Source organism: Anser cygnoides, chromosome 3 (assembly GCF_040182565.1).
Source record: "Anser cygnoides isolate HZ-2024a breed goose chromosome 3, Taihu_goose_T2T_genome, whole genome shotgun sequence".
Classification (NCBI taxonomy): Eukaryota; Metazoa; Chordata; class Aves; order Anseriformes; family Anatidae; genus Anser; species Anser cygnoides.
In genome coordinates this window covers 32,165,175-32,193,092 of record NC_089875.1, presented here as the reverse complement: position 1 = coordinate 32,193,092, position 27,918 = coordinate 32,165,175, and the positions used below count along the sequence as shown (strand labels likewise).

The following is a 27,918-nucleotide window of genomic DNA, read 5'->3' as shown; positions in this document are numbered from 1 at the left end:
TTCCATTGTTGTTACTTTAATGTATACTTTATATTTCATCCATACTTACTCCAAACCAAACTGGATTCCAATCAACAAATCCTCATTAATTTTTACTTTTTTTTTTTTTAAATTTTAAGTCCAGGCAACCAAAATTACTTTTGAATCAAATTCTTATGAGAACTTTTCCAGTTGATTCACACATAGTCTTTTCTCCTCTTTTCTTTCTTGAAATATACCACTCTGGCCAAGTATGTGTTTACCCTGGGTTTGTGACTTTTAAACTTCATCCAAATGTCTATAAAGAAAAATGTCAATGCAAAACTCTGCTCTTTTACATCTGAAATGTTGAACGAATTCAAATAAAGACATTTCTTTCTTTGCTGCTATTAACATGATCTTCATATTTTTTCAGTTTCATTTATATTAAACAGCTTCTTTTCTTTCTTCGTCATTTTTTTAATGTCAAAGGATCTTTTCTCCTCTCTCAAGCCCAGTGTGTCATTTTGGGTGCCTATCAGGGAAAGCAAAATTGTCCAGCATACAGAATACTGGACCAAGAGTTCTTAAAACTTGTCTTTTGACTTTGCTCCAATCTGACTGTGTAATATTGACCTTTTGGTTCAGTATATTTGATGTTTTCCTGGAGTATGAAATAAGTTGTGAAACAGTTGGTGTTTGTTACCCAGTGGTGCTGTAAGATTTTTTTAGTGGTTACAGAGTGCTTTTGGCTATAAGTTGTTGGCTATAAGTTGTTAAAGGGTATAATGTGCTATTGAAACAAGTTGTTACCGTTAACGGCAAACTGTGCCTCTGCATCAGGAGAGGAGAACTGACCCTTGATTTTTAACCTTGGCAGTTCTTTCAGTAAGGCTCTGGACTAGATTTGTAAAGGTATTTAAGCATTATCGTAGTTAATGTTTCGAGACCTAAGAGATTTATGGTTTGGAGACCAAATTTATTCTTTTCAGAAAAGACCAAGAACTCTTATTTCCCTAACACCTGCTGATTTAAAATATGCAAAGAAATGCTGAAATACCTTTAAACCATCTGGCCCAGTATTACTTGCTAAGCATTTTATTCTCTTAGAAAACAGTGCATGTCTAAATTCAGCTGCCTTGTTAAACTTGGTATCCTTCTCTGTGACTGATTCTTGGCATGTTTCCTTCTTTGTTATTTGCGGCTGCTGCCTGCATAGGACCTGCTAACTAACCCCTCCTCCTGTAAGCAGGTGAGTATCATTGTCTGCCTTCTGATCCTCTCTTAGCGCTTGGGAAGGTGAAGCACTGCACCGTGCTGTTACAGGATCATGCCTTGTCTCATGCCAGTTTTTCATATGTCCTTGCACCTCTGTTTTCTGGGTCAGGAAGGTGGTAAAAAAAATAAAAATAAAAAAAATCCTTCGGTTGTATCAGCTCTGCAATAGGAAGATGTAGTTCCTTTCTTTCAGTTAGCTATAACCTCACTGTGCTTTCTGCCCATGTCTCTGTAGTTCTCTTTTGATGATCCTGGGCAAAAAAGACCAGGGACAGAGGAGATGTGAATGTGAACTCTTCCTTCACCACGGTAATAGTTTCTCCAGTGGAGAACAAAGGCACTGTAAGACAGCCTTCATTCCCACTGGTCCCATCTGTGGTGCATCTGCTTTGGACACGACTGAAGTCTTCAGATATGTTCACTATTTCCTGATAAAGAAAGTCTTTCTTTCTGTAGAACAAGGATGCACTTCAGTTGGACAAAAGGATTTGTGCCAACTGAGAGGAGAAGAAGGGTTAGACTAGAGGGAAACCTACCACATTTAGGATTGCCGAAACCCTCAGAGAGTTCAGTACAAGGTTGAAATAGTGTTTAGATGAAGCAGAGATAACAGACTGCCAGTGTGTCTTCATACTGGCTACCTCTCACTTTATTCATCATCTTAAGCAAGATTTGTGGGAGAACTTTAGGGAAGCGCAAGCCTCTCATAAGGGGCATTCAGATGTCATCCCTAATGTCTTTATAAGAAAGCAGTCCTCACTGTGAGTGCTCAGGGAACTGTATCTAGAAAGTTTCCTCTGACACTGGAGGAGGCTGATACATAGATCTGGGTCATGAACCTGGGTTATCATCATGGCAATGTGCACCATGAAGCAAGTCAGTGTGGTAGAAATGGTTCCCAAAGTATTGATAATTACTGAAACCTAGCATACTGCCGTGGTACCAGACCACATGTTCTGCAGTTCACCAAACTCAAATTGTATTTGAAACGGTACAGCAGTATGAGAAATGTATCCCACATGTCTAGTCATACCAGTAGTGAATTTTTTAGCTGATATTTGAATTTGCAATTAAAATCTCAAATCTGAAATACTCTTTGAAGCGTATAACACAACATTAGTCTACATGGAAAGTTGGTAAAGGAAGATGGAATAAAATGTAGGGATGTTGTTTATTAGCTTGACAGCAGTTCCAACTGTTCTTGCTTTGTGTGCTTGACTTATCTCACAAAAGCTGGTCACTACTGCCCCCTTGCTCCTCTTTTTTCTGTCTAAGAAAATGCAGATAGTCCATATGCAATCTGTTTTCCTTCAGCTAAACTGGAAATCTGGCTTCAGTAAAACCTGAGGCTTCATCTGCTTTTGCTTACACGTAACTCCAAGTGTCTATAAATATCCCTCTCCTCAATATGAGTTCAAGAGAATATATTTTTAGATGAGACCAGCCCAATCCTTGGTCACTAGGAGTGGGCCACGTCTGAGTAGTTCAGGTGTTCATCTCTGTTGAACCTTCAGGGCTGGGGAATTGAAACGGGATGGAGACCATTACACCAATCCCTGTTGCATGGCTTTAGGGGAAACCATCTGAACACACACACAGTGCGTAGCCAAGTCCTGAAATTTTTTTTTTTTTTTTTTCCTTGGGATGGGTGCTGGATAATGGTAACCAGCTGTGCTTGTCTGCAAACACTAGCCAGTGAGGGGCAGTGAAGCTTTTAAACCAGGAGCAAAGCACAGACCTACCAATACCTTTCTTACCTCTCACTGTTCAACAGCTGCCTATCACCCTATTCCCCTGACATCTCTGCATGTCAGATAAGACATCCTGGGGGTGCACTGCTCTTTGCTTTTGTTAGTTTTCCTCAAAAATAACAAACTTGCCAAATGCTCAACTTTTCCTTTCTTAGAAACACTATTTGATGTATCCCATGGAGACACAATTTTTTTTTTCTGCCAAGCTAGACACATTGGGTACCTCCAGCAGACCTCCAGGTGTGTGTGTCTTCAGGTGGTGCACTGTACCTGCTTATAAATGCTGCTTAATATTGGTGGTGGCTCACTGCAACACTTTTGCGTACAGTTATATGTGGTATGAATCCTTTGTATGTCCAGTAGCAACACAAGCTGAGTGTAGCTGGTTGTAGCATGAACTCACATGGCAAGTAACAGTATGAATCTCTCTATGGCTTACATTTAAATCTTAAATATTTGTATATAAAAAATTCTTGAAGTGGGTTAATCAGGAGAGTAGTAAACCATTCAAAAATATCATATTAGGAGTTAGTAACTAAATCAGACACTAACGGAAGGAAGGCCTGAACGGCAGAACTTTCAGTCCTGGGAGTTAGTGCTGGGAATTCCATGATTGCCATGGTCTTACATCTTTCCATAGGTATCTGCTGCTGATCTCACTCAGAGACAGGGCAGTGGGGTAGATGGACCTCTTGCTCTGACCCAGCATGCTTGCTGTTATGTCCTAAGAAAGAAGACACATTGTTAGTTTGATGGATGGATTCAAAGCTGAATTATACTTGTTAGTTTCAAAATCTCAAGAAATGACAGTACGGGTATCATGGAAATGCATTTTTGAAGAGGTTCCAGCAGCTGCTAGCTGGGAAGATAAAAATGGTCCTGTTTCCAATTTCCTCTTCTCTGTTGGTTACGAGGGAGCTATTATCCAGGATTACCACTTTTTATCATTACCTCTACTCCCTTTAAGGAATGGTGTTAAAAGACACTCAAAGTAACTACAGAAAGCCAATCTCTGGAAATGAAACAAAAGTCTGGTGTGTAGGCAGGACAAGCGTCAGAGATTTCTGGATGGTTAGACTGGGTCTGCAGTTAGTTTCTATGTTCTGTGTCAAACATTTTGGATTGGGATTTTCCAGGGTTTTCCCAAGTGGTGAGTTTGGCAATGGGAATATACAGAAAACTTCGGGAAAAGGTAGTTTCTCCATGATTAACGGTATTAATTCATTTTAAAACAGAGGCTAGTTCACGTGTAGATGTTGACCTTTTGGTAAAATACATTTGTAAGATAAATGCCATCTTGTCCTACTGTTTGCCTCTCACGCATAATATGGATTGGACTGGCCCAGTGACAGCCTTAAGAAATGGCGGGAGTTTTTTTCCTCATAGGGCTGCAGCCTTTCAAAAGTGGTGTGTAAACTCTGCAGGAAACATCCACAGAAGGATATGCTGTGACACCACTGGGCTTTACCATCATGTGTCCAATTTTCCTGTCACCCTGATTTTACACCAGAACATCATAATAATACAAGTATTAGTAGAATGAGTCCAATGGGTTAGAATCAGGTCCAGTATTTTCAGTCAAAGATGATCTTATAGGTGGTAATGAGTTACTTCAGTTTGTCTAGTAATACAGGCTCTACTTACATGTCTTCTGGCCTTCCTGTCTCCTTTTCTCACCACGTGGGTGGATTTTCCCAAGTTGGGATGTTGTGTTTTGTTTTTTTTTTTTCATCACACTCAGCTAAATCTATCGGTGTTGGGTGAGTAGATAAGGAAAAAACATGATACTGACTGTTTTCCCCCCTTTTGAATTATATGCAGAAAGAGATGGGTTCAACAGAAGACCTTTACCTCTCCACACGAAAGGTGAAAGAGCTCTCTGTGATTGATGGCCGGAGGGCCCAGAATTGTGTCATTCTCCTTTCCAAGTAAGTGTGCTGAGCCTTAGCTCACAGCATATGCTGTGGTCAATGTAGAGGCAAGAGGGAATGAATTTTAATAAATGGACATGTTCTTTTCTCACCTAGACCTGCTGTCTAATACCTGCTGCACTTCAGACAAACCTCTCTTGCAGTGTGATAAAAGCACATGCCTCTGGTGAAGTGTTAGCTCTCTTAATACACACACACACACGTTTTGTGCATTGAACAGGTAGATAGACACCAAGATGTATCTGAACACTCATCACTAGAAAACTATCAGTACTTATAGGCAGATAAAAGCAGCTGCTTGGCAGTGCTTCCACTTCACTCTATGTGATGTGTCCCCCATGCTTTTAGTATGTCATTTGGCTCTGCTTGTTCTACATGTTGTTTTCTAAATGTTAATGTGAGCATCTCCCTGGAATACAGCAGTGTTGAGAGTGGTGTTCATCTTTGTTGCTTTTGGTGCTTCAAGAGAAAGATGATAAATGTCAGAAGAGAGATTCAATAATTAGGTCTTTTATTTGCAAGGTAGGCTTTGGAAACCATGATCTGTCTTTGCATGCTCCTGCAATGACTCTTATGTCTTCAAATGTTGTGACATCAGAGCTCTCTGTATGGTTTTCATGACTTTCTACCAACAAGAGTACTGGGCTGGATGTCTGTCACTGAGCAGCAAATTTGTGCAGGCACTGATCCACCCAAGAAGATTGCTTTTTCTGCCAGAGAAAGGATAGCAAGGCTGGAGACAGATGCTAGGAAACCTGTGACAGTACTGCACAAGAAAACAGTTCAATTGATCAGCAGAAAATACAGTTTCATGTGATTGCTTGTCTGCTCTAGCAAAGTAACAGTTAAAAGCAAAGTTGCAGCCAGACCACCAGGATTGGAATATGTTCTTTCCACTGCTTAGTGAAAACCATGGAGGCTCTCTCATTATGCTACTTATGTGGCATTAGCCTGCATGTCAGCAGGACCCCTGCCATCCAAACTAGCAAGGAGAGAAGGCTTACATTTCTCTCCTTGCAGTATTTGCCAACACATGTCTTTGCTGGTGTTGGCAGCTGTCTGCTGATGCAGACAGAGGGATGCTGAAGGTATAGGGGCAACAGGATTTTCATGCTGTTTGACAGACTTGTGAAAGTGTGTCTGGGTTCAGATTAAGTCATGTAAGCACACGAAACATTTCCTAGAGTGGTAACATAGTGTTTGCAGGTGGCTGGGCTGAGGAGGATCCAGGAAGGTGGTCCATGACTCGTTATGACATGAGATGTTTATTTTTAAATATTTGCTATGCCCAGAACAGAAGTGGTATGGATGGCTTCAGCATGTTTGTCACCAATCACCTCTTCCACCATATAAATCTCACCTAATCCTCTCTAAAGAGTGAGAGAGAGACAAGGGACAGTCCCTGTGCTTTGTCTTCCCCCCTGTTGCCTTCAGAAAAGTGGCCTTGCAGCATTAGCCTTGCTCTTCAGGGTATACAGCATGTGGTCACTCCAGGTGTGCCAGGTCTGCCTCAAGTTGCTAGTTTTGACTCAAGAGTTGAAAAGCTGTGTTTTGTGTCCACCAACTTCTCCACTAAGAAATATCCTGGTCTTATTGTTAGCAGGCCTAACATGGATGACAGAGATTTTGAGACTGATCTCACTGTCCCTAAGGATCCTGCCAATTTGCATCGTACCCTGTTAGCTTTGCTGTGCTGTGCTATGGGAATGGCCCATCACCAGGGCTATCACTGGCTTAGATCATTTAATGTTTGTAATGGGTAGTGTTACACCCAGGATATCAGAAAGATCTTACAGCTTGGCACAGGATTGCTACTCCTCCCCAAACCTCCTTTTTAAAGCAACTAGAAAAGCAAAAATTATTGGAAACTAAAATGGCACCTCTATCTATATTCATGCCTCTTACTGCTGTTTCTGCTTATATGGATCTATTGTTAAAGACAGCAATTGGGAGGATTGGCTGTAGACAATAACTGACAGGATTATATGACCCCTTGCAATTTTTTTTTTTTTTCATTATTCCACTTCTTCCTCCTCCATTGGGTTAAACCCTGAGAGACATTCCCAGACAAACCATCCCTGGCTGCTGCCATGTCCTCGCTTCTCCCGCAGCGCACCTTACACATGCACTTGTGGGTGTGCACACACACACAATGAGAAGCGATTTAAAAATGGTGACAGACAAAGAGAGTTTGTGCAACCCTGAGCTGGAGCTCCAGCATTCAGGTTGCCATAGCATCTGCCAACAGCTGTTTCCAATTTACTCTAACTGTGCATTTATCCCTGTAGTTTATTCCCCCTTTGTTTACACTAAACTGTCGTGTCCTTTAAAGTAAAATAGCTGCATGGGTTGGGTTTTCTTTCTCTCTACTACTCAAATGTTTTTGTTTTACTAACACTGTGTTAGAAGGGGTCAGGCAGAGCTCATATTTCATATGGCCCAACAAGCCAAAACTTAGCTATAGTGAGAAATAGATGTCTCTTGCTTTCTTTCACAGAGAGACTGGAGCATGGTAGACTGAAATGAGATGGAAATTGAATTGTTAGCTAATTTTTGCTGACACTTAACACTGCAACTTGTAAGATCTTCTCCCTGTTCTCATCTCTATTTTCATAAAAAGCTTTATTTCAGCTATTTGATAACAACATCTTTCAGTTTTGCTTCAGTGGAAGGATGTACTTGTCCACGTTTAATGGGGTCTGATGGACCCAGAACCAAGCTTTGTCCCATAGGCCAACTGTAAGGATTTGAACAGGCACAAGATCAGTTGATCTCACATTATTTCCAGTAGGCTATAATTCAACCAAGACATGGAACCATCTGTCTGTGGTGAGTCCAGGCGCCCACCGTCTTCGAGTTTGGCTTTCTTAATGGTGTTTCCAACATACGGTTATTTCTGTCACACTGGAAATCTGCTATCCCTCATGAATTTCCTGATGTCTTCAGTTTCCACCAGGCTGGAGATTTACTGTCAGACTTGTGTGGTCTGGAAGAGCCATCCCAGATCCCTGTACTTCCCTGCTTTCACCTCACAGCTGGAAATTTCTCTGACCTCTCTCACCAGTATGGCTTCTCTCCCTCTATTACTTAAGCAACAGATAGTATTTTCACTGCTCTAGTGTTTTTGTTGTAGCACATCTTTAAATGTTCTCTGCAGAACACGCCTATAGCATGCATCTCTTACTGTGAAATGCTCTGGTTCTGTGAGACACATAGCTCACGTTGAACACGGAGGTTGAATGTATATTTATGGAACATTTTTGGACAAGTTATTTTGTTTGAATTCCAGCAAAATCATTATGTCAGAGTTGTTCTGAGACGTGTTTGTTATTCCTGTGGCCCAGCTAGTTAGCAGAAACCTCCTCAAGAGGCTGGAAACAGTAGGAATGCTATGAAAATGTCATAAATATAGTAGCAGGAGAAGGCTACACAATCTGACTACACAAAAATAGTTTTAAATGTGAATATCATAGTCATTAGATACTGCGAACCAGGCTTAGCAGGCAGCTTTAACAAAAGTTTGTGGCTTTTGTGATTGTTGATTCAAACATCTATCAGTAAGGGAGAAGGGACCGGTGCATCATTTCCAACCAGAACACTAAAGAGACCGAGTATTTTTCTCACAGAGCTCTGCCTGCTCAGAGGTTCTAAACCCTTTCAGCTCAGACGTTAACAGGACAAGCTACGCAGCCAATGCCAATCTCCATGTGCTCTTTCTGCTGTGCACCCAACCCCTGTGCGCCTTTCTGCCATGTGGCCATATATTGTTCACCCTTATATCAAGGCAGATCCCAAGCATTATGGTAGTTTGGGGTACAGATCATATCCTGATACAGAAACAGATCATTGGACTTAGCAGTTCAGTTCCTCAGTGTGCTGTCTTGAAAAACACTAGGCAATAAACACTGCTTCTTGGTTTCCTTAAGGAATTTTTTGTTTTTAAGTAAATGTCCACAATAAATGACTTTAACTGCTATCCAGAGTATGATAAACCCCAGGGTTAAACTGAACACGTCAGCCAATGCCATCCTGTCTTAGACCATGACCAGGAACCAGTAGGCAGGGCTGTCACAAAGGATGAACCTCTGTCTCATCAATATGCCACTGTAATTTGGAGATTGCCGAGTTTGTCCCTGCTTTGCTCTGCTTGGCTTGGAAAGATGGCCATCTCAGATCCTTCTCGGTAGGAAATTGAGAGTGTTTGGATGGAAAGTATTTTGACCACTTATGAGCTTTCTCTGAAGGAGTAAAAGAAAAAAAAAGCCTGTTTCTTTATGCACTTAGCAAAATACTTTCACAATGAAATGCTGAAAAGGCACTGGTAGATTTTTGCCCAATATATTGACACAGACGCATGTCCCAGCTGTTGTTCCCCAAACTGTCTTCTTCACTGGCAAGATGTGTTGGCAGCTGAGATAAGGAGATGCAAAAAAAAAGAGGCTTCAGTGTCTTCTGGGTGAATTTGTAGTTAGACTAGCCTGACATTCCTGAATGTTTCTTCTGAAAGTGGAGAGAGTATTCCCAGAAGATAGCTACTTAACATCAGCCTGCAGCTTGGCAGTCATACAGGACCTTAGGAGAGCTCACGAATTAGAGAAGGTTCGCGTCCCAAAGTTTGGGAGAGAATTAACTAGGAACCTGTGTGAAATGAGTTGTGGAGATGGAGAAGTCTGCAGTCAGCAAAAGCTAAGATTTGGATGAGCTGTACAAACTGGCCTTAGGATGCAGCTAAGTATGTGCATGTGTGTGGGGTCATGGTCATGCATGAGGAAGGGGCAAGGGCTGTTTCACTGCTGCCCTCTCTACAAGCAGCAGTGTCACAACTACTATTGCTAGCATCTTTGGAAGCACTGTGGTTCGGTTCAGTTAGAAGAGGAAATGGTTGTGATAAATAACAACCAGTCCCTTTCTCCAAGGAAAAAGGAAGAGTGGGAATGCGATCCATGTGGTATGGGATATTAATGTAGCTGCAACAAGATTCAGGGCTCTCTGGTAGCAGGCAGCCATGCTTCTTTCTCAAAAGCTAAGCAAGATCCGAGGAACAAACCCATGAAGTGACTCATGTTTTCCTCTATGGGGGGAGATGGTTAATGAGCAACAAATATTCTGTTTTGATCCATGGGAGGGAGGAACGAAGGGGGGAGGTTACTGTGACTTAAATCAATGGGCATATTTAAGAAGGAAAAATGAGCGAGCACTGGATGTATGTAAGGGAAGTTGATGTAAAACTGCAACATGTCTCCCAGGCATGTTCAGAGTCAGGCTGCCGGCTTTCTCCGAGAGGACGAAACAATAAACCACTTGATGTCTGCAAGTGAAGCTGGTGTTAAATCAGCCGAGGTGTCCTGGGGAGATTAGTGATGAATTACTCTGCAGAGTCAATAGAGATTATTTATGAAGCCGGAGGGGATAGAGGGAGGCAGGCTAAGTACCATATCAGAAGTTATTTGGTACTTGTTGAGTTTTAACATTGCTTGAAGATGACTCAAGCAGTTGGACTTCCATAGGCTGCCACCAGATGTATGGGTAAGGGGAGAAGGAGGGAGCATTCTCTGTAAAGATCCTTTTTGTTGCTCGTCTGACCAGCATCAGGCTGCTGTTAAACAAAACCACTGTCAATGAATGAATGTGTTGCAACTGAGGAAAGGGCCACAGTGTTTTCTTCTGGTCACATTTACTTCCTGAGTTAGATCCCTGATTTGGTTAAGAAGTGTGAGGCAGAGAGAATACAGCTTGGATTGTACGCCGTTCTGAATTGAGTCATCTCCAGCGGCTGGAGGAAGAGAGCCTGAATCTGCAAACCTTGTAAGAAAGTCATTGCAGGCTTTCCAATAGATACTGGAATTACTGAAATGTAATTTCTGTAGTGTAAATTTCTGGGCCATAGTTCCACTTTAACTTGATGTCTGTCCCACATGAGTTTTAGGCTCTGAGGGATGCCTCTATTCAGTTCTAAATGGAAAGATTTTACGCATCTGCTTTAGGTTCCTCTTTAATCAGTTCACCTGTTTCCGTTTAAAGCAGCACATGTGTTTCACATTACCCCTGGCCATCTTTAAGATCTACTGCATGGCTGGGCATGAATTTTGAAAATAGGAGAAAAATCACTTGAGTAACAATTCTTTGGTCAGTAATTCAGCCAGTTTTTACTGGGAAGATCCCTGTTTTGTGCTATTGATGCTTACAGCTTTTGAAACGCATCCTGCTTCCAACGAGGAACAAGCCCGCTTTGGAAAAGTGAGCTTGCTTTGCCATAAATTCTTCTGTACTTGTAATTGGATTGGTAATAATTGAGGATGCACACCTGCAGGCACTGTGACCCCATTACAGGCCTGTAAGTGACTAAGTTAAACTGTTTTTCAGCAGGGGGCTGGCAAGCTTTCTGATTCTCTCTACTGTGGGCTAAACCATCCAAGCCAGATGTTTTCTTGCTGATGGCAGGGCACAGAATCATTCAAGAAATCAAAGTGTTTGTATAACTGTCTGTCCTTGGGGCTCTCAATTATTTTTGAACAGATGATGTTTTAAAGTGTATTTAGTGGTGATGAATGGCGGCAGACAGAGGAGCTTGGAGTCTGAAGTCCTCAGGCTCCTGGACAGAATAGCGAGATCAGCAGTAATGTGAGCTACGCCTTCTGTGGTGTTAATGTGCCTCAAACCTTTCTAGTTGGTCTTGTTTACTGCACCCCCAAACACACACACAGGAACTTGCTCTATGCAAGGGGGTGATCAGTGTAATAATTGCTTGAGTTATTTGCATAAAAAAAAAACCATGAAACTCACCCTTGGTTTTTTTTTTTTATTTTTTATTTTTTTAACTTCAGTGAAAGTAGCAAAAACAACAACAAAAAAAACCCACAACATGCTGGTGTTCATGAGTTGGTCTGTTGTGTCTCCTCTGACAGGCTATGTGCCTGTGTCACAAGTTACATGTCTTCTGTGTGAAGGCCAGATCCTGGAAAATAACACTTTCCAAACTGTAGGCACCAAATAGTCTGGACATGTGTATGCGTGTCTGCTAGGAGCCAGGCCTGCACCCAACAAAGGGCTTCTGAATTGTCATGTGGTAATAGGGTTTGATCAGCTCAGGGTCACACAACCATGGACTTTACAATTCATGATTATTAAAGCAAAAAGAGACCCTTCGGCTTTCTGATTGAGACAGTAGGACTTTTGCAAAAGCCCATGTACTGAGGTTTGTTGTTTTGATCTGTGTCAAACTGATGACTCAAAGCTAAAAGTTTCCAGCCTTTCACTGTAAACCTTCTAATCCTTTAATCCTTCTATCTCATCCAAGTATGGCCTGATTTTGTAGGTTTTCTGGAAATTCAGTAGCCTTTATCTTACTTAGCTGGTATCAGTTTGCCCTCCTTGTCAAAAACAGACAAAATGACTAGTTAGGAACAGAGTGCAAGTAATTAATTAAGAGGTGTAATATTTAAAAGCTTTTAAATGTCTGCTGATTCATATTTTAGTTTCCAGCTGTTGGTTATATTGGGCAACATTAAAATGTTTTAAGTTTCTCAGATTTAGTAATATTTCCTGTCTGTACAAATAAAGCTCTTTCTTTTGCTTTTACATAGCTCCAAAAATGTGATTCCATCCAAATGGCATTAGCAATGTGAAATTTCAACATGGAATTTGTTAGCACAGAAGACAAAAACATTCTGGCTCATGCATCAGCCTGCCTCTCGTTTATATTTGTATTTTCTCTTTCTGCTCTTAATTAATTATATTGATTGTAGAAGGCCCGTGGAGACTGCAGACTTCACTCCTCAACTATTTCTTTTCACACTTTCCTGTTTCAGTCCCCAGATTGAGATTTTCTTGTGGACAGTCTTTCCTTTATGGTTCATTCAGTTCTGCCCCACTCTGCTAGTTAGTGATGAGGGTGTTGTGGGTTGGGGATGGTAGGACAGAATTTGTTGCTTGCACATTTATTTATCTCCCACACTGAGAACTGCTAAGTTCATTTCAGGCAATCTGTCAAACATGATCTCTGTTATCAGAAATTTTGACTGGTTCTGGTGTGCCCTGGATTTCAAGTGGAGACCTTGAGGATTTTTTTTATTCATTCTCTGTTTTCTTTTAATTGATGACCCCTACTCATTGCACACAGACAGAAATAGACGGGAAGGAGCACATAGTTTTAATACTTTGGATAAGATCTTGTTTTTAGGGCTTGTTTCATATCGGATATGAAGCACAGACTTTTCTGTGCTGTCAATTCCTTTTTCATCTGTGACTGCTGACAGAATGAACTTACCAAGCTCTGTTAGGGAAAGATCAGTGTCATTAGTTGTTACCCTGGGAGACTCTTTAATATTTACAAGTAAAGGTGAAATGTAGACTCAACAGTCACTTACTAGCCACGTGGATTTGACGGGTTTTAGTACAGTAAAAACTTGATGAGGGAGGTATTTTGATACAAGGGAAGTTGGAAGCACTTTTGATCTGTGAGGACCTGATTCTTCTTAATCAACGTATAATCTTCAATGTTTGTTTGATTAGCTGAAGGGGATTTAAAAAAAGAAACCTGAAAACATGATCTGGAAAATCTCAGTCTTTGCAACATAGCTTCATATTGGACCTTCCTGTGGTTCTTTCGTGCTTTTTTAGAGCAGCTTTTCAGACCTCCTATTTTCTGAATTGTCCGAGTCACTTAAACTTTGCACTAATGGTACAATATTGATACTGTTGAAAGGTTGAAGCTGTCTAATGAAGAAATCAGACAAGCAATCTTGAAGATGGATGAACAAGAAGACCTAGCAAAAGATATGCTTGAGCAGGTGAGAACGATTACAGTCAGCTATATCTTATTCTGAATAAGTTCCTCACTGCCTTTTTTCAGCCGAAGTATGTGGATATATGTACTGGTTCTACTGGTATGTCTGCAGATTTGAACTGCATGCTGGAGCATGAGACACATTATTTTTCCCAGTGTCATCAAACGTAGTTCCCTCATGTATCCCTCCCTATGTGTTTCAGTTTGAATTTGATCCCTTGGGCTTTTGGATTTCATAACGGTATACTTTTCCTGATGCAAAATACACATGATTACTATTGGTATGGGATTTCCTTTCATGCCCTCTCTTCTTACCTGTGACTTTCCTGTAACTCTTTATACTGTTGATCTTTATACCGTTGATCTTTTTCTTTTCTTAATCTCTTCCCTAACCCCTACCCCTCACCCCACTCCCCCAGCTTTTCCATTGGGAAATGTCATGAATCAGGCCATGTATGTCAATGGACTCTAACCTCTGAGAACTTGCATTCTTGCTAGAATGGTTAGAAAGGGAGTGAGTGACTTCTGTCCTCTACACTTTGTTCACTGCATAGCTTGTAGGGAAACCAAAACAAACCAAACCAAACACACCATTGTCCAATTTCACCCATTTATAGAGGGTGAAAGATGGTACTTTGACCAAAGATGCATATGATAAAATTCTTTAGGAGTGCACAAAGTTCTCAACTCCATGACAAATGTGATTCCTTCTTTGTGTGCAGTCACAGTATTTAATCATACACAAAAAGCTTTTCCATTTCAGAAATTTATAGCTTGTCATCTTAACTGAATGCTTGCAGCTGCTCTTAAAGTCTCTGCAAGCTTCTGATGCTCCACACCTTTGAATATTACATTTTTGAGGGGTGGGGTAAGGTATTAAAGAAGTGGTGTAAAGCAAAGTGCTTGGTGTGCCTTGCAAGCAGTTTTCTCCACGTGGGTGATATGGCAATATTTATAACAAGACTAAAGCACAACTACCACCAGATATGTCAAAAACCTGTCAAAGTATGAGCTTTTAAGGTCAGCACATGAATAGCATCTAGTGTCAGATACACATCTAGTGGCTTGGTTATTGTTTATTGTTTCCGCAGAGTAGGGCAGGCCTGAGAGAGATACATGAGTCTTTGTGTGTGCACGATGGGTAGTTCACACTGATTGGGACGCATCCTGCTCCTGTTTGCAACAATCTAAACTTGAAGTAAGTCTGTGGGAATCAAAGTTCTTTCTGTACTTTCCCTTGGGTAAGCTACAGTAGCATTTGGCCTTTAGGATTTGGAAATGGGAAAATCCCCCTTGGAAATGAAAGTGAATCTAATAGGGTCAGGGAAGGATAAAGACAGAACAGCAAGCAGAGATTTAACAAAGGTCAGGTTTGTAGCCACAGCTGCACTTTCTTGAAGTTACAGTCTCATAGCTGAATCAAAGCAATGCTTCCCCATGGTGGAAGAGAAATCTCTCATTTTGGTGTTTGGTTTGTCTCTGCCGCTCCAGCTACTGAAGTTTGTTCCTGAGAAGAGTGATACCGACCTGCTGGAGGAGCATAAACATGAAATCGAGCGCATGGCCCGGGCAGATCGTTTCCTCTTTGAAATGAGCAGGTCTGTTTGATGCATTATGTGAATATGCACCGAGTGCTTCTTAGAAGCACCCGTAATTGTTATTGAAAATGGATTGTCTAGCACTGAGGGGGAATATACAAGAGTCTGTGAGCCAGCATCATACCCTGCGTTTCCCTGAAGCCCACAAATATTACAAATGTTTGCATTTTTTACACAAACTTTTTATTGATGATAAGCTCTCTCCATGCTGTCATTTAAGGACAGCCCCCTAATGACAAGCAGAAATCTGTCTCCTCTGCCTAGCTTTGTTCACGCAAAAAGGAATCTCATGACTCTCATATTTTGAGAGTAACGGGAATTCTTCCAGCCCCCTTTCATCTTGACCTCATGCCTTCAGGTCTTCCATATTCCTAACCGTGTGGATTAAGTGAGTTAGATTTTTGAACTATGTCCATAATCCCATGGATAGACTTTGTGGGACTCAACATCCAACAATTAGTTTATGTAGGCAATGTACTGGCCCTGGTCTTCAAAATATGGTTCAAGTTCAGTTCTGACTTTGCTCTACTTTTTGTGCAGGATTGACCACTACCAGCAGCGGCTCCAAGCCTTATTCTTTAAGAAGAAGTTTCCAGAGAGGCTGGCAGAAGCAAAGCCAAAAGTAGAAGGTATAGTTAAAGCCTCTGCTAGGAGTTGGATAAAGGGGCAGGAAAGGTCAAAAGAGTCTTGTCTTCAAAGGAAGTGCTGCTACATTGCATGCTATGGTTGTAAATCCAGTGAGTCCAAGACATATCATGTGCTGGGAAACAAATTCTGTATGATGTGCTTCTTACACCCATTGACTTAATAAAGTCAACATTGTGGTTGTTATGCTGTATATATGACCTGACAGATATGTCAATGTACTACCAAGTATTGCTAAGCTGCCAAAAGCTTCCGTGGCCTTTCCCTTCTCAGTCCCAGTCCTTGCACCATCCCTGTCCTTGGGGCAGTTAGGGTAGGTGCCTCAGGATGGTGGTATTCTGGAAATGTGTCACTTACAAGGAGGGGGTGCATGGCTCCTATGCAACATCCCTGGTTATCAAAGAGAGAAGGAGAGTGTCTTCTACTCTGCATTTTCAGATGAGATCAAGCCTTCCCCCTGTTCTTTCTACGTATGTTTTTAGAGTGGGAGATATAGGAGAACAGCCCCACTCCTGGGTTCAGAGGAGTGTCCTGTAGGTTAGATGGGGTGCATCTTCCTTCTGGTTGTCCTGGTTCTGGGCATGTGGATGAGGGAAGGACAGTACATGGACAGACTACGTTGTAGCATTTACTGTGCAATAGTCAGATGGGCATTTAGGGAAATTCAAATTATGGGTTAACATGTTAAAAACAGCCACTGTGCAATAACTTGTTCATTTTTTCCCCTCTTTTCAAGCCATTCTTCTGGCATCCAAAGAACTCATCCGCAGCAAACGTTTGAGGCAACTCCTGGAGGTGGTTCTGGCCTTTGGCAATTATATGAACAAGGGCCAAAGGGGAAGTGCATATGGCTTCAAAGTCTCCAGCTTGAACAAAATTGCAGACACCAAATCCAGCATAGACAGGTAAGCTAGAAGACCCTAAATGGGTTAGTTACTGTGCTGCTACATCTCCTATCGTAGCAATGAAAGTGAGGAGTTTTTTTGGTTGTTGTTTTTTAAACTCTCTAGACCATTCAAAATAATTTGGCATTTAAGTAGTGCTTTTAATTCTAAAATATTCTGAAGCTTTTAAGACCAGATTTTAACAGAGCACTCAAATTTTGCCATTTCTTTGGACAGTGCACATCTGTTGTTGGATTGTGTTTCTGCAACACTGTGCAAAGATGACAAAATGTAGTATTACACAAATAACTGAAACAAGTTTTGGGGGAAGGAGGATTTCTATGGAATTTGCCCTTTATACCAAAGGTTTATGGCCATGGTTTTGCAAAAAAGAAAACACAAAAATCTCTGACCACAGTCTTACACATCCTGTGAAACATGGGAACATAGGATGTGTTTCTGATGCAGAACTGTCATAAACTGGCTCTCTACCTACACCAGCAATAGAAACACAAGGCATAGCTCAGTGAGACTGAGCTTGGTTGTATCTAGCGCAGTTAAGGAAAATAACCGTTTTTTTTTGTGAGGGAGCAGAGAGGAAGATGGTGGAGCTTACTGTTTATGGACATGGGCTGCAGGTCTCTACAGTGTTACCCCATGTTTTGCTCCACATCCTCATACTGGTTCTGGAAATTAATCCATCTGTGACTGGGAAAGAGAATATCACCTTTGGCTTCAGCAGCGCTAAGGTTTTCCTTGGAGATTTCCTATACTGGTTCATACTAACTTGTACCTTTCTTGACTTGTGAGACCTCCTGAGACCACAGTTGTGGTGAAATGACTTCAGGTTGTGACAGAATAAATAATGGCAGTGAAAAGCCATAGGAAATTCTTCCCTACCTAATAGAGTTTGAAATAACAGGACTCTGTTTTGACTACCATGATGTCCTTTCCATATTCCAAGGCTAATACTTGTGTAGCTAGTGTTGAACATTTTTTTAGCCTTAATGTAGCTTGACTTGATTTTCCGTATATTAAATGTCCTCTGCAGATTCTGTGCTCTCTCCAGTTCCCAGGCTCTAGTCTGTGTGAAACAGTGACCATATGCTTTCTCGCCTGTCTGTTAACCACACAACACCCACTTCAATAAGCTGTTAGGGCTGGCTGCTCTCTCTACATGCAAAATTCACTGCTGCAAAATTCACCATTTACTTTACAAATCTTAAACCTGCTCCTGTGTCTTCCTCGATCTTATTTTTTTCCACTCCTACTTGAGCCGCCATTGCTTTTGTAGTAGGGAACCCTCCTATTTAAGTATAGCTGTTTTACTGTAGGAATCTTTTTTGCATCTTCTTCAGTCTTCAGGAATCTCTTCTTCTTCTCAGTGAACTCATTTTTTTCCACATTGCCTCTGAGAACAAATTCACTTCTGCTTTGATAGTTGATATCACTTTAGTATTTTTGCTTGTTTATTCTCTGGAATATACGGGATGAATAGTATGGAGTGTTATGCAATTTTCTTTTCCATTATACCATCTACGCAGATGGCTGGAAGCATGCTGTTGTTTCTGGAATAAATTGAAGTGGAATATATTGCTTGGGGCTTTAGTAAGAATGGTTCATAAAGGGCTAATTCATTTTTGTCTGTGATACTTTTATTTCAATAACAAAACTGCTAACTGCTGCTCTATTGCTTGTTTTGCTCAGTCAAGCACATTTCCTACCTAAATATTTTTCACTGTTTTGCCACAATCCTCACACTTTCCTTTTCCTACTCATTACCATCTTCCTTCTCGTTTCTTCCTTTTTTTTTTTGAAAGGAACATTACACTGTTGCACTACTTGATTATGATCTTTGAGAAGAATTATCCAGACATCCTAGATATTCAATCTGAGTTGCAGCATCTTCCAGAAGCAGCAAAAGTCAAGTAAGTCTAATCCTCGTTTATTCCCAGAGCTGGAGTTCCCAGTGATTTCTGTTAACTTAATGATTGTTTTCTTTCTTTCTTTGCTGTCTACCAAACTCATGGCCATCCCTTCAGCTGGGGTACCTGAAATGCCTTTGCTGACATCTTTGATGTTATTCAGATGTAGATGACCAGAGAAATTTTGTCCAAAATCATTTGTGTAAATAAACTGACTACTTTATTCAGATATGTTTATATCTGCTCTGTTTCTGAATCAGATATTGTAACTAGGCTGGTTGTTGTTTGTAGTTCATTCACCATACTCTGTCAGGTCATCTATGTCATGTGCATATGGCTGTATGCTAAATCTGGGGACCCTGTAATGTGTCAGGCAACTTTTTGCAGGCTGGCCACTCCTTGCTGGAGGGTCAGGCTCAGCTCCCAGGGCAGATGTTCTGAGTGCAACCCCCTGCTTCTTCCCAGTAAAGTCACTATCTTTAATGTGTCCACAGGCAAGCAGGATCTGCCTCATCTTACATTTCATACAAAAAGCAACACAGAGCATTAACAGACCCCTCTCCCCTCATTTCTAATCATCTGCTGTGGCTGGTGCCAGAGGCTGGATACCAGACTTGATGGGCCAATGGTCTGTTCTGCTACACAGTCCCTGTATTCCTGTTTAACACTGATCTTTTTGTTTTATCTGCTCTGTGTCTGTCTCCTGTGCAGCCTGGTAGAGCTGGAGAAGGAAGTCAACAACATAAAGACCGGATTGAAAGCTGTTGAAGCTGTAAGTATCTGAAGGTTTCCAAAGCTCCATACTTAAAATATCTCACTCAGAATCAGGGGCACTATATATTTTATGATAAGAGAAAGTGCTTTCTTTTTCGGTTCCTTTCCATTCCTTTCCAGAATGCATTAACCAAGAAAAAACAAATAAAAGCTTCTCATGTGGAGCTCCTGCTGATGATCTTAGCAGACTTAGGCCTAATGAAAAGCTTGTTTGATCTCGGTCTGGAGAGTAAAAAGACAGTTTGACAAACGGCATGCACTGGAAGGAAAAATAAAATTCTTTCTCTTTCTTACTGGGGGATGGATGACTGCTGAGCAAATGTTTCACGTGCTTCTTGGAGTACTAGTAAACAGGTAGTGCACTGTTATATGCAACCCTAAAGTATCATAAGCACTCTTTGGGAAAACAAAGGAAAAGACAGACTAGTTAAGGATGAGGGAGTTGAGCTGTCAAGCAAAGCTGAAATGTTCCAGCTATTAATGAAAACCCTTTAAGCTGGACGTAGGTTGCCTGTTTTTAATCTGTACATAGTGCAGAGACTCCCATCTCAGTAGACAGCAGTACAAATGGTGCATTGATGCAGTTGTGTATATTGAACTATAGAAGTTAAAACTGAGGATATGGGTCTGAATGCTCCCTTGAGTCACAAATTCATATGTCGTCTGTGATTCCCTTATACTGAAGCCTTCTTTAGTTAGAACGTTGATTTTCTTCCTGGGGAATGGCTCTAGCCTTCCTGAAGCAGGAGAGCACAGTGCGGGACACCATGTTTGGTGCAGGAGCTAGGAACCCTCACATCTGCTTCTTGGTTATGCCATTGACGTATATGTGTGGCTTTGAAGAGTCTCATGTGTTTGCCTCATCTCTATGAAGGTCTATATGGCAGTTAAATACCTACCTCTCACAAAGGCTGACATGGTACGTAGCAAAATAGTGTTCACAAAATGCTTGAGAAAATAAAGATTAAACACCAACATTACTCTTTTCTCTCTGTCTCTTAACATCTCCCATTATCTGCGCAAATAAATATGCTCTGCCCCTAAGAACAGAAATCTCTGTTTCTACAAGGAACAAACCCATATGTTCAGTTTGGTGCTGGCACCTCTTGCCTGTTGGATATACTGAGGCACAGGTAATGCTGAAGAGAGACAAGACAGAGGTCTTTGGAAGCCAAGAAGGTCCTTCCAGTGGTTAGCTGTTTCTTGCCTTTTCAACCAGGGTTTCTTTAGCCACACTTTTCAGTGTCCCTCTGTCTTCAGGAAGCTATGTTTCACTTGACTTTTTAAAATCAAGACAGTGTAATGCTAGTGGAGCATTCCAGATGGCTGACTGAATGCCTCCAGTGTCTCAGTGGGGGCAATACTGGTAACAGCAGCAGTTTTAATGCGTGACTTTCTTCCATATGTGCCAGGCATGGGTCCTTAGCACTGTCCTAGAGGAGTATTCTGTCTTCTAGCAGATGTCCTCTGTTGCCTTAGCTGTTTGTCTGCAGCTCCTGCTGCGGGACTGCTGGCAAAGGGACCACTTTTGGGGAATCACATTGGGTGGTTTCTGTGAAATGGTTACCTATCTAGAAGAAACTAAACCAGGACTCTCCAGTCCCCCATATCTGCTTTGAGACAGGCAGTGACGACTTCATTTTCCTTTTACCTGGCCTGAGTTTGGTTTGGATCCTGGGGATAGAGAAAGGGCTGTGGGGCCTACCAGTGGCCTACCAGGCTCTCTGGCTGTCTCCAGCAGTTCATCGTCTAATTAGCCAGTGATCCTCCTGGGAAAAGGCAAATCTTCCAACCCTTATTTCTGGGTTGTTGGGGTAAGAGGAAAGCAGCAATGGGAAGAGATACTGCTGCATTTGCAGGGAGCCATGTCTGGGAATTAAAAGTACCTGTAAAGCGAAGGCTGACATAAAGTTCATGACTTGAAGAGAGGCCCAGTTTTGGCTGGGGCAGGCAATTCCCCCCTGTTGAAATGTGAGTACCTACTTCTGTTGTACTGTCTGTGATTGGGTTATTTGTCCTTTTCCCTTTGCAGGCAATTTTTCTTCTCTTTCCTATACATGGGTTCAATGGGCAATCTCTCTTCCCATTCAATCACTGTCTTCCCCCCTCACTCTTTTTGCCATGGTATTTATCATCTGGGGCTGCCAGCACCTCCCAGTCTGCTTGCTCAATTCGCGGTTTTCTGGCATGCAAAAAGCGGCACTATAGCAGCAATAAGAGATCGCTGTCAGGTGGAAGGGGGAGGAGGGGAAGGTGCGATTCTTGATTCCAGTCCAGTGTGTTCTCACCACAGCCTTGGCTCCAGTGACTGAGAAGTTTCTTCAAGGCCCCTTAAGAATAGAAAGCTAAAAATAGTTTCACAGTCAGATGTTCTTAAAGGTACTATTAACCCTTAATTTTCATGGACTTGCAGCTTTTTTGTAAAAATAAGATACATTCCTTTGTCAAGACAGCTATTGCCTTTGCATAGGATGCTCCCAGAAGAACAGCTAAGTAGTTCTTGCTCTTCTCCAAATCAGAAATGAATTCTGTCAGCGGAGCCCTTCTCTCACACAACAAGGAGATCATGACCGCCACTTGAGAAGCCCCTGCCATGACTGAATCATTTCATACCTCCAGAGATCCAGCAGCCCAGACCACCAAGGGCAGCGCTAACTTGTGGTCGTGCTGTTATGACTAGTAGAGGCCATTTCTAGAAGACACAGAGGAGTTTCTTATTCTCTGGCATTGCTCTTGGGTTGATTACATAATCATGCTGGTTACTTTTATGGGTTTTCTTAATTTGGAAGAATTACTCTGCAGGGAAGGACTGGATTTGAAATTGAAGAATAGACCATCTAATCTTAATTTTACTTTGAAACACATTGCTCTCCAGTAACAGTCCCAAGTGCCGTAGTTTTCAACAGTGTGAGTAAGATAACAAAACTATTATACTTACCTGCTTAAGGAGCAGAGGGGGCTAGAAAAGGGTGAGGGACAAGTAGAGCAACTTTCAGCTAAAATTAACTTAAAAATTAGAATGAGAAACTATGGCTGAAAAAAATATGAGTAATTCTCAGAAGCATGTGAAGTGACATTTCCTTTACTTCTAAGGTCCAATTCAGAGCGCTTGTAGCATAGAGGCAATGCACTGCAAAGTGATGTAACTGAATAGTGCTCCTGGGACAATCCCTGATGGTGTATTAGGAAAACCAGTGGAGAAGAGGATGTAATATAAATCAGGGAAGGTAGCACTTCTTTAACATGGACTGTTCTCCAGTCACCTACTCATTGTTTTTCCTGTCACTTTTCTACCTTGTGGTCTTTCTTTGTAGCGGTTACATTCTCTTTCCAACTCACATCAGAAGAGAATAGATGTCACATCTGATTTTACATTGTTGATAGCCAATGTCATTCTTTGCATTCATCAGTGCTGTAGAGCAAATCCCAAGGTGTTTCTCTGCATAGATTCTTATAAACCCACTCATTTGGCTCTGTGAAACAATATTTTGATGACCAATGACAGAGAGCACCAAACATACATGTAGCTGAAGTTGCAGCCAGTACGAAAATATTTTTTCCAAACGGAACAGAAGGTCAGATCATAACTTGACCTGCTGTTTCATGCTGGTTTTCCCTACAGAGAAATCAAGACTTTATCATTCCCACTGATTATTCAGCTGAGAATAAAGCTGAGTACCAGATTACCATTTCATTGTCCCCATGAGACTGTCAACTGCACACAAGCTGAGCACAGGCATGGGAGAGTGCCAGTCTTACTATAGTTTAGTCATTTTGAGAAGTTCTGTAGCTTTTTCAGTGCCTCAAGCATGGTGAATAGAGTACAAGAAGTAGTAACATGGATAAGCTTGGTTTAACACTAAAAAACCTGAGCCAGAAAGAAAGAATTTTATTTATTTATTTATTGAGTAGCAGATAAATAGAGCTTAGTTTCCTACGGGATTATGTTCTGTTTTGTTTTGTCCTATAAATCTTATCACAATAGCCACAGTTTATAACTCCATGACTTTTGTGACATCCAAGCAAATGCTTACTATTTAGCAGTGTGCTGGCAAATGTTGTACCAGATATCTTTATGTTCTTCTGTAGGAGAATCACCACTGTCCAGACAGTGCTTATCAGAGAACTAAAGGGAAGATCCAGAGCTAGGAACCATAACCTATAGATTATGCACACGTACATATTTCCCCGAGTATACAGTCTTTTGAGCCACCATGCAAAGAAAAGTTGCAGGGAAACTCACAATTAAAAAATCCTAATTCTCTTGCTACTTGATGTTTGCCTGTCTATATCTCTTACTTCTCTTTCAGGAGCTGGATTATCAGAAGAGACGCATACGGGAATCAGGGGACAGGTTTGTTCCCGTCATGAGTGATTTCATCACTGTGGCCAGTTTCAGCTTCTCAGAGTTAGAAGACCTTCTCAACGAGGCTAGAGACAAGGTATGAATACCTTTTGAAAACACGCATTAAAATGGTAGCAGCAATTTCAGATGCTGGGCATATAGCGAAAACTATAATAGACACTGAACATGTTTTAGGCTGAAGTTTTCGTCTTTTCCTAATCTGGTGTATAGCAATTTAGAACACATTTTAAGATTAAAAGAAGGTTCAGTGTACTTGCCCCCATTTTGTTAGTCTTCCTTAACATTATCTGGGTGTGACAGAGAACTGTGATGGCAATGTCCATGCCAGGATACCAGGACGCTGCTGTGGTGTTGAAGGGACAGCCTTTTAACCAGTATCTCAAAACCAGGTCCTTTGGTGATCAGATACAGAACTGATATCTTTTAACTTCTGCTTCAGACTTCATCCCATCCTGCTCATTCAACTGGGGCTGTTTGGACTTCATTTTTTTCCTTTAAAAGTGCACCTCTGGGTAGTTTGATAATGTTGAATACCCAATCTTTTCCACTTGCACTTCTCTGTTTCTGCTTGTATTTGATTGCAAGCACAGAGATCCCAAACATGCATGGTTTGTCAGACCTTCTTGGATCCTTCTCACAGAGCCAGTACCCGGTGTGTTACTCTTCAGGTGCTGCTGTGATCGTGTTGTACTTCCACTGTCTGCACCTCCATTACCAGATTTGTACAGCTAAGGAGGTGCTTGCTCTTTGCCGATGATTGGAATCTGGCACTAAACCTCTCTGTCTCTCAGTTGAATGAGGAAGAATTCATAGGAAAAGATCATAAGCATATGAAAATGTTTAGAGAAGAGCAAGTTCTAAAGTAAACGGTATGTAATGGCAAATCTACCCCTGTTGGCTGGCATATTAAAAGTGCTTGGCTTTATGAAGCAAATGTGTTATTTCTTTTGGATCAAGTTGTTTCCACGGCTGGTGTCAGACCTTGCAGGGATACATAGCAGTGTTAAGGGACCTGTTGCATTGTTAATGAAACCTGTGCCTTTGGGTTGGTAGGCCTTAGATTTTGAAGGATAGGCAAAATACAGGCCAAGGATGTGGACAGTAAGAGTCCTCACTCATCCAATCACTCTTCAGTAATGCCATTCTGCAATTCAAAAGCATTTCCTTGCTGTGGTGATATTGATACTCTTGGTGATATTGACTCCCAGCTGCAAACAACGGGAGCCACAGGGTCTCAGCTAGAGCTAGCTATCCTGGCAAATGCCAGTGGGGCAGTAGTGATTACTTCGCTTTGAAGACAAAGCTGAGCAGTATAACACTTGCTAATGTTGTAAGGGCATTTTGTGGAGAATAATGTGCCTAATTTTTTCATTGTTGTCGTGTTGCTTGAGAATGTTCAAACCACTTCCAGCAGAATAATGTTCACACCATGCTTCCTTTATAATCACAAAAGCAGTATTTTGCATTCCATGCCTCCACTGAATTTACTGGGGAAAACACAGTTCTCTATGGTTTGGAGGCTTCCATTTTATGATTGGGTACATTTTCAATTTCATTACAGTTCCATTTCTGCAAGTGAATGCACTCTGTCCTTGGCTTTTGGTTTGATGTTATAGATAGAGGTGGACCTTTCTTTTGACACGCTATGGCTTAAAGCCCAATGTGATTTGTTTACAAGGTCAGTTATGGGCTAAGACCCAGAAAGTGGTACACATCCAGCACAGTAATGCAACTTTTGATCAGTTGCAGGAAAAATGTATTCTTTTGCTTTAAGAATAACCAGAGAGTCTCCCTGCACATGGACCTATATGTCTGGAAGTTGTTGCACAGTTTTTTTAGACATAGCCAACATAAAGCCCTTGACGAAAAGAGATGTTTTACTTTAATGACTATAACACGCTTAGGAAATGTTTCTCTACCTCTCCTCACACACCCTTACTATGTTTGAACACATGCTCTTCCAACTTCTGCTCAACCTATGGCTTTCCTTCTTCCACTGGCAATAAGCTGCTTTTGGACTCCTGAAAGGGAACTGTCTGTCCTTACCAATGCTGAGCTATTTCTCATGTTTGCCTCATATTATTTTTCCCCTCCCTTCTTCCTCTTTTTCTTCTTTTTCTTAAAAAAAAAAAAAAAAAAAAAAAAAGCTGGAAATTTTCAACAAACCAGATGTGCTTTGCAAAGCCTATAACATCTTCCATTCTCAGTGGGCTCTCTGTGTTTGTTGAATCAGGAGCTTTTTTCTTACCATGGAAACCTACTCCAACTAGCCAATTAAAGGAAGAGAGGGACTGAGACATCTGATTATTCTGTTCTTTTTTCATTTCTGAAAGCAAAGCTAATAATAATAAAACAAAAAAAAAAAAAAAGTAGTGGCAGAGGGAAGACTTTTAAAAATATTTAAAGGGGCCCAGGAAGAATTGGTCTAGTTCACAGATTTATTAATAATAATGAAGCCCTAGTTTTAACAGCTGGAGTTGGATATCTTTCTAAATATAGATGTGGCTAATTGACTGCCATGAGCTAATCAGAGCCATGTTTCCTCAGCTGGGACTTAAAACAATACAAATTATCTTTTCAAACCTGGGAAGCTTTTTATTTTTGAAATATCTTTAGTACTGGCAAAAGTAATTTCAGTATTGAAGTTCTGGAAACAGCCCATTACTAAGGTGTGGTGCTGACCTTCTCTGTAAAGGATATATTTCACAATACCATTCAGTACTTTTTTTGGCCTTTATGCTGAAATGGGACTATTTACTGTTAGTAGTCACAGAAAAGAAGTGGTATTTAAAATTTAAAGAGCCAGATTGTCAGATGCAGGCACCCGTTTTTGCAGAGGAAGCTTTGTAACTATACTTATCTTCATGCTGTAAACAGATGGCTTGGTTAAAAAGTGATTGAAAACTTAGACCGACTCTTTAAATAGGCACCCCAGCACAGCTGGTTCTTGTTCTTTTTGTGTGATTTTTTTTTTTTTTACTTCCAATACCACTTTATAAGAGAATATATAGATTAGATCAAGGGATAATGTTTTCTGCCATTTCCCATAAAACTGGAAGGTGGGGGCAGAAGAAAGTGAAATTCTGCCCTGGAATCTTTCACCAGTTTTTACATGCTTGAGCAGATGAAAACACTGATTTTTCACATCAGAAAACAACAGAATGGGGTTAAATTTTGTTTGTGAAAATTCTTCCCTGTGCTTCTTGTGGGGAAGCAATGAAAATGCCCAGGGAGACAAACAGCATCCTCCCATCCAGGGTTTCATTTTGTGAATTTTCATTCAGGGGCCACAGCGTGGGCAAGGCTGATGAGAAGGGTAGGAAAAATGTCCATCTCCAGACTTTCACATGACAGCTAATCCCAGGCAGGCAAGGTGTTTGTGTTTATCATTGTGGAGACCAAAGTTCAGACTCCGTGCATGCTTTTAATAAGCTTAGCACATGCATTAACTGTTTTGAAGAGCAGCAAGGCAGTGAAAGCCAAAATCCATTTCAGAAAGTAGCCATTAATGGCAGAATGTGTTGAAGCACATGCAAATACTGTGCTCCGAGTGCCAGTTACAGGCTGTGCACCTCGGTCATTCATTTGGGGGACTGTTATTTTCTGTCAGCCTTTGCGGCTGGCAGAGGAGGTAGGGATCAGGACGGAGACGGAGGATGTCAGGGCAGGGTGTGTTCCAAAGGCACGGGCAGGCACCACAGCCTGCCATCAGAAACAGCCATTTGGTGACCAGATTGCGTAGCTCTTGTGATTAGGACCGCAGATGCTTCAGGGCAGGTCGGTATCTAGCATATTGGAAATGTTTATAGCACTTGTATATAGGCTTTGGGGCTTCCAGAGTCACTGTTGATCTTCTGGAGGAATCCTTTTAGAGCATGAAGTTGCAAAGAGAGCTGGACATAGACCTGCCTGAAACCAGCAGGTTTCTTTCCATTAACTGATCTGAATCTGTCCCGTAAAGAGAACAGACATTTATTTGAACTGCCTTGGTACAGGGTTGGATTCTTTGTAACAGCAAACTTG

At 41.3% G+C, this 27,918-nt stretch overlaps 1 protein-coding gene across 10 annotated transcripts in view; it reads left to right on the top strand.

Annotated features, from left to right (window-relative positions):
- DAAM2 (dishevelled associated activator of morphogenesis 2) overlaps positions 1–27,918 on the top strand; it is a 209,414-nt gene that overhangs the window by 169,410 nt on the left and 12,086 nt on the right. For 9 of the 10 annotated variants that reach the window (XM_066993828.1, XM_048080087.2, XM_048080081.2 and 6 more), the window contains 9 exons: positions 1,178–1,210; positions 4,809–4,915; positions 13,623–13,707; positions 15,195–15,301; positions 15,842–15,930; positions 16,683–16,851; positions 18,651–18,758; positions 19,467–19,527; positions 23,840–23,971. In XM_066993828.1, the coding sequence (XP_066849929.1) occupies positions 1,178–1,210; positions 4,809–4,915; positions 13,623–13,707; positions 15,195–15,301; positions 15,842–15,930; positions 16,683–16,851; positions 18,651–18,758; positions 19,467–19,527; positions 23,840–23,971 (891 nt within the window). The remainder of the gene's footprint in view (positions 1–1,177; positions 1,211–4,808; positions 4,916–13,622; positions 13,708–15,194; positions 15,302–15,841; positions 15,931–16,682; positions 16,852–18,650; positions 18,759–19,466; positions 19,528–23,839; positions 23,972–27,918) is intronic. The other variant, XM_048080080.2, reaches the window with a different exon arrangement.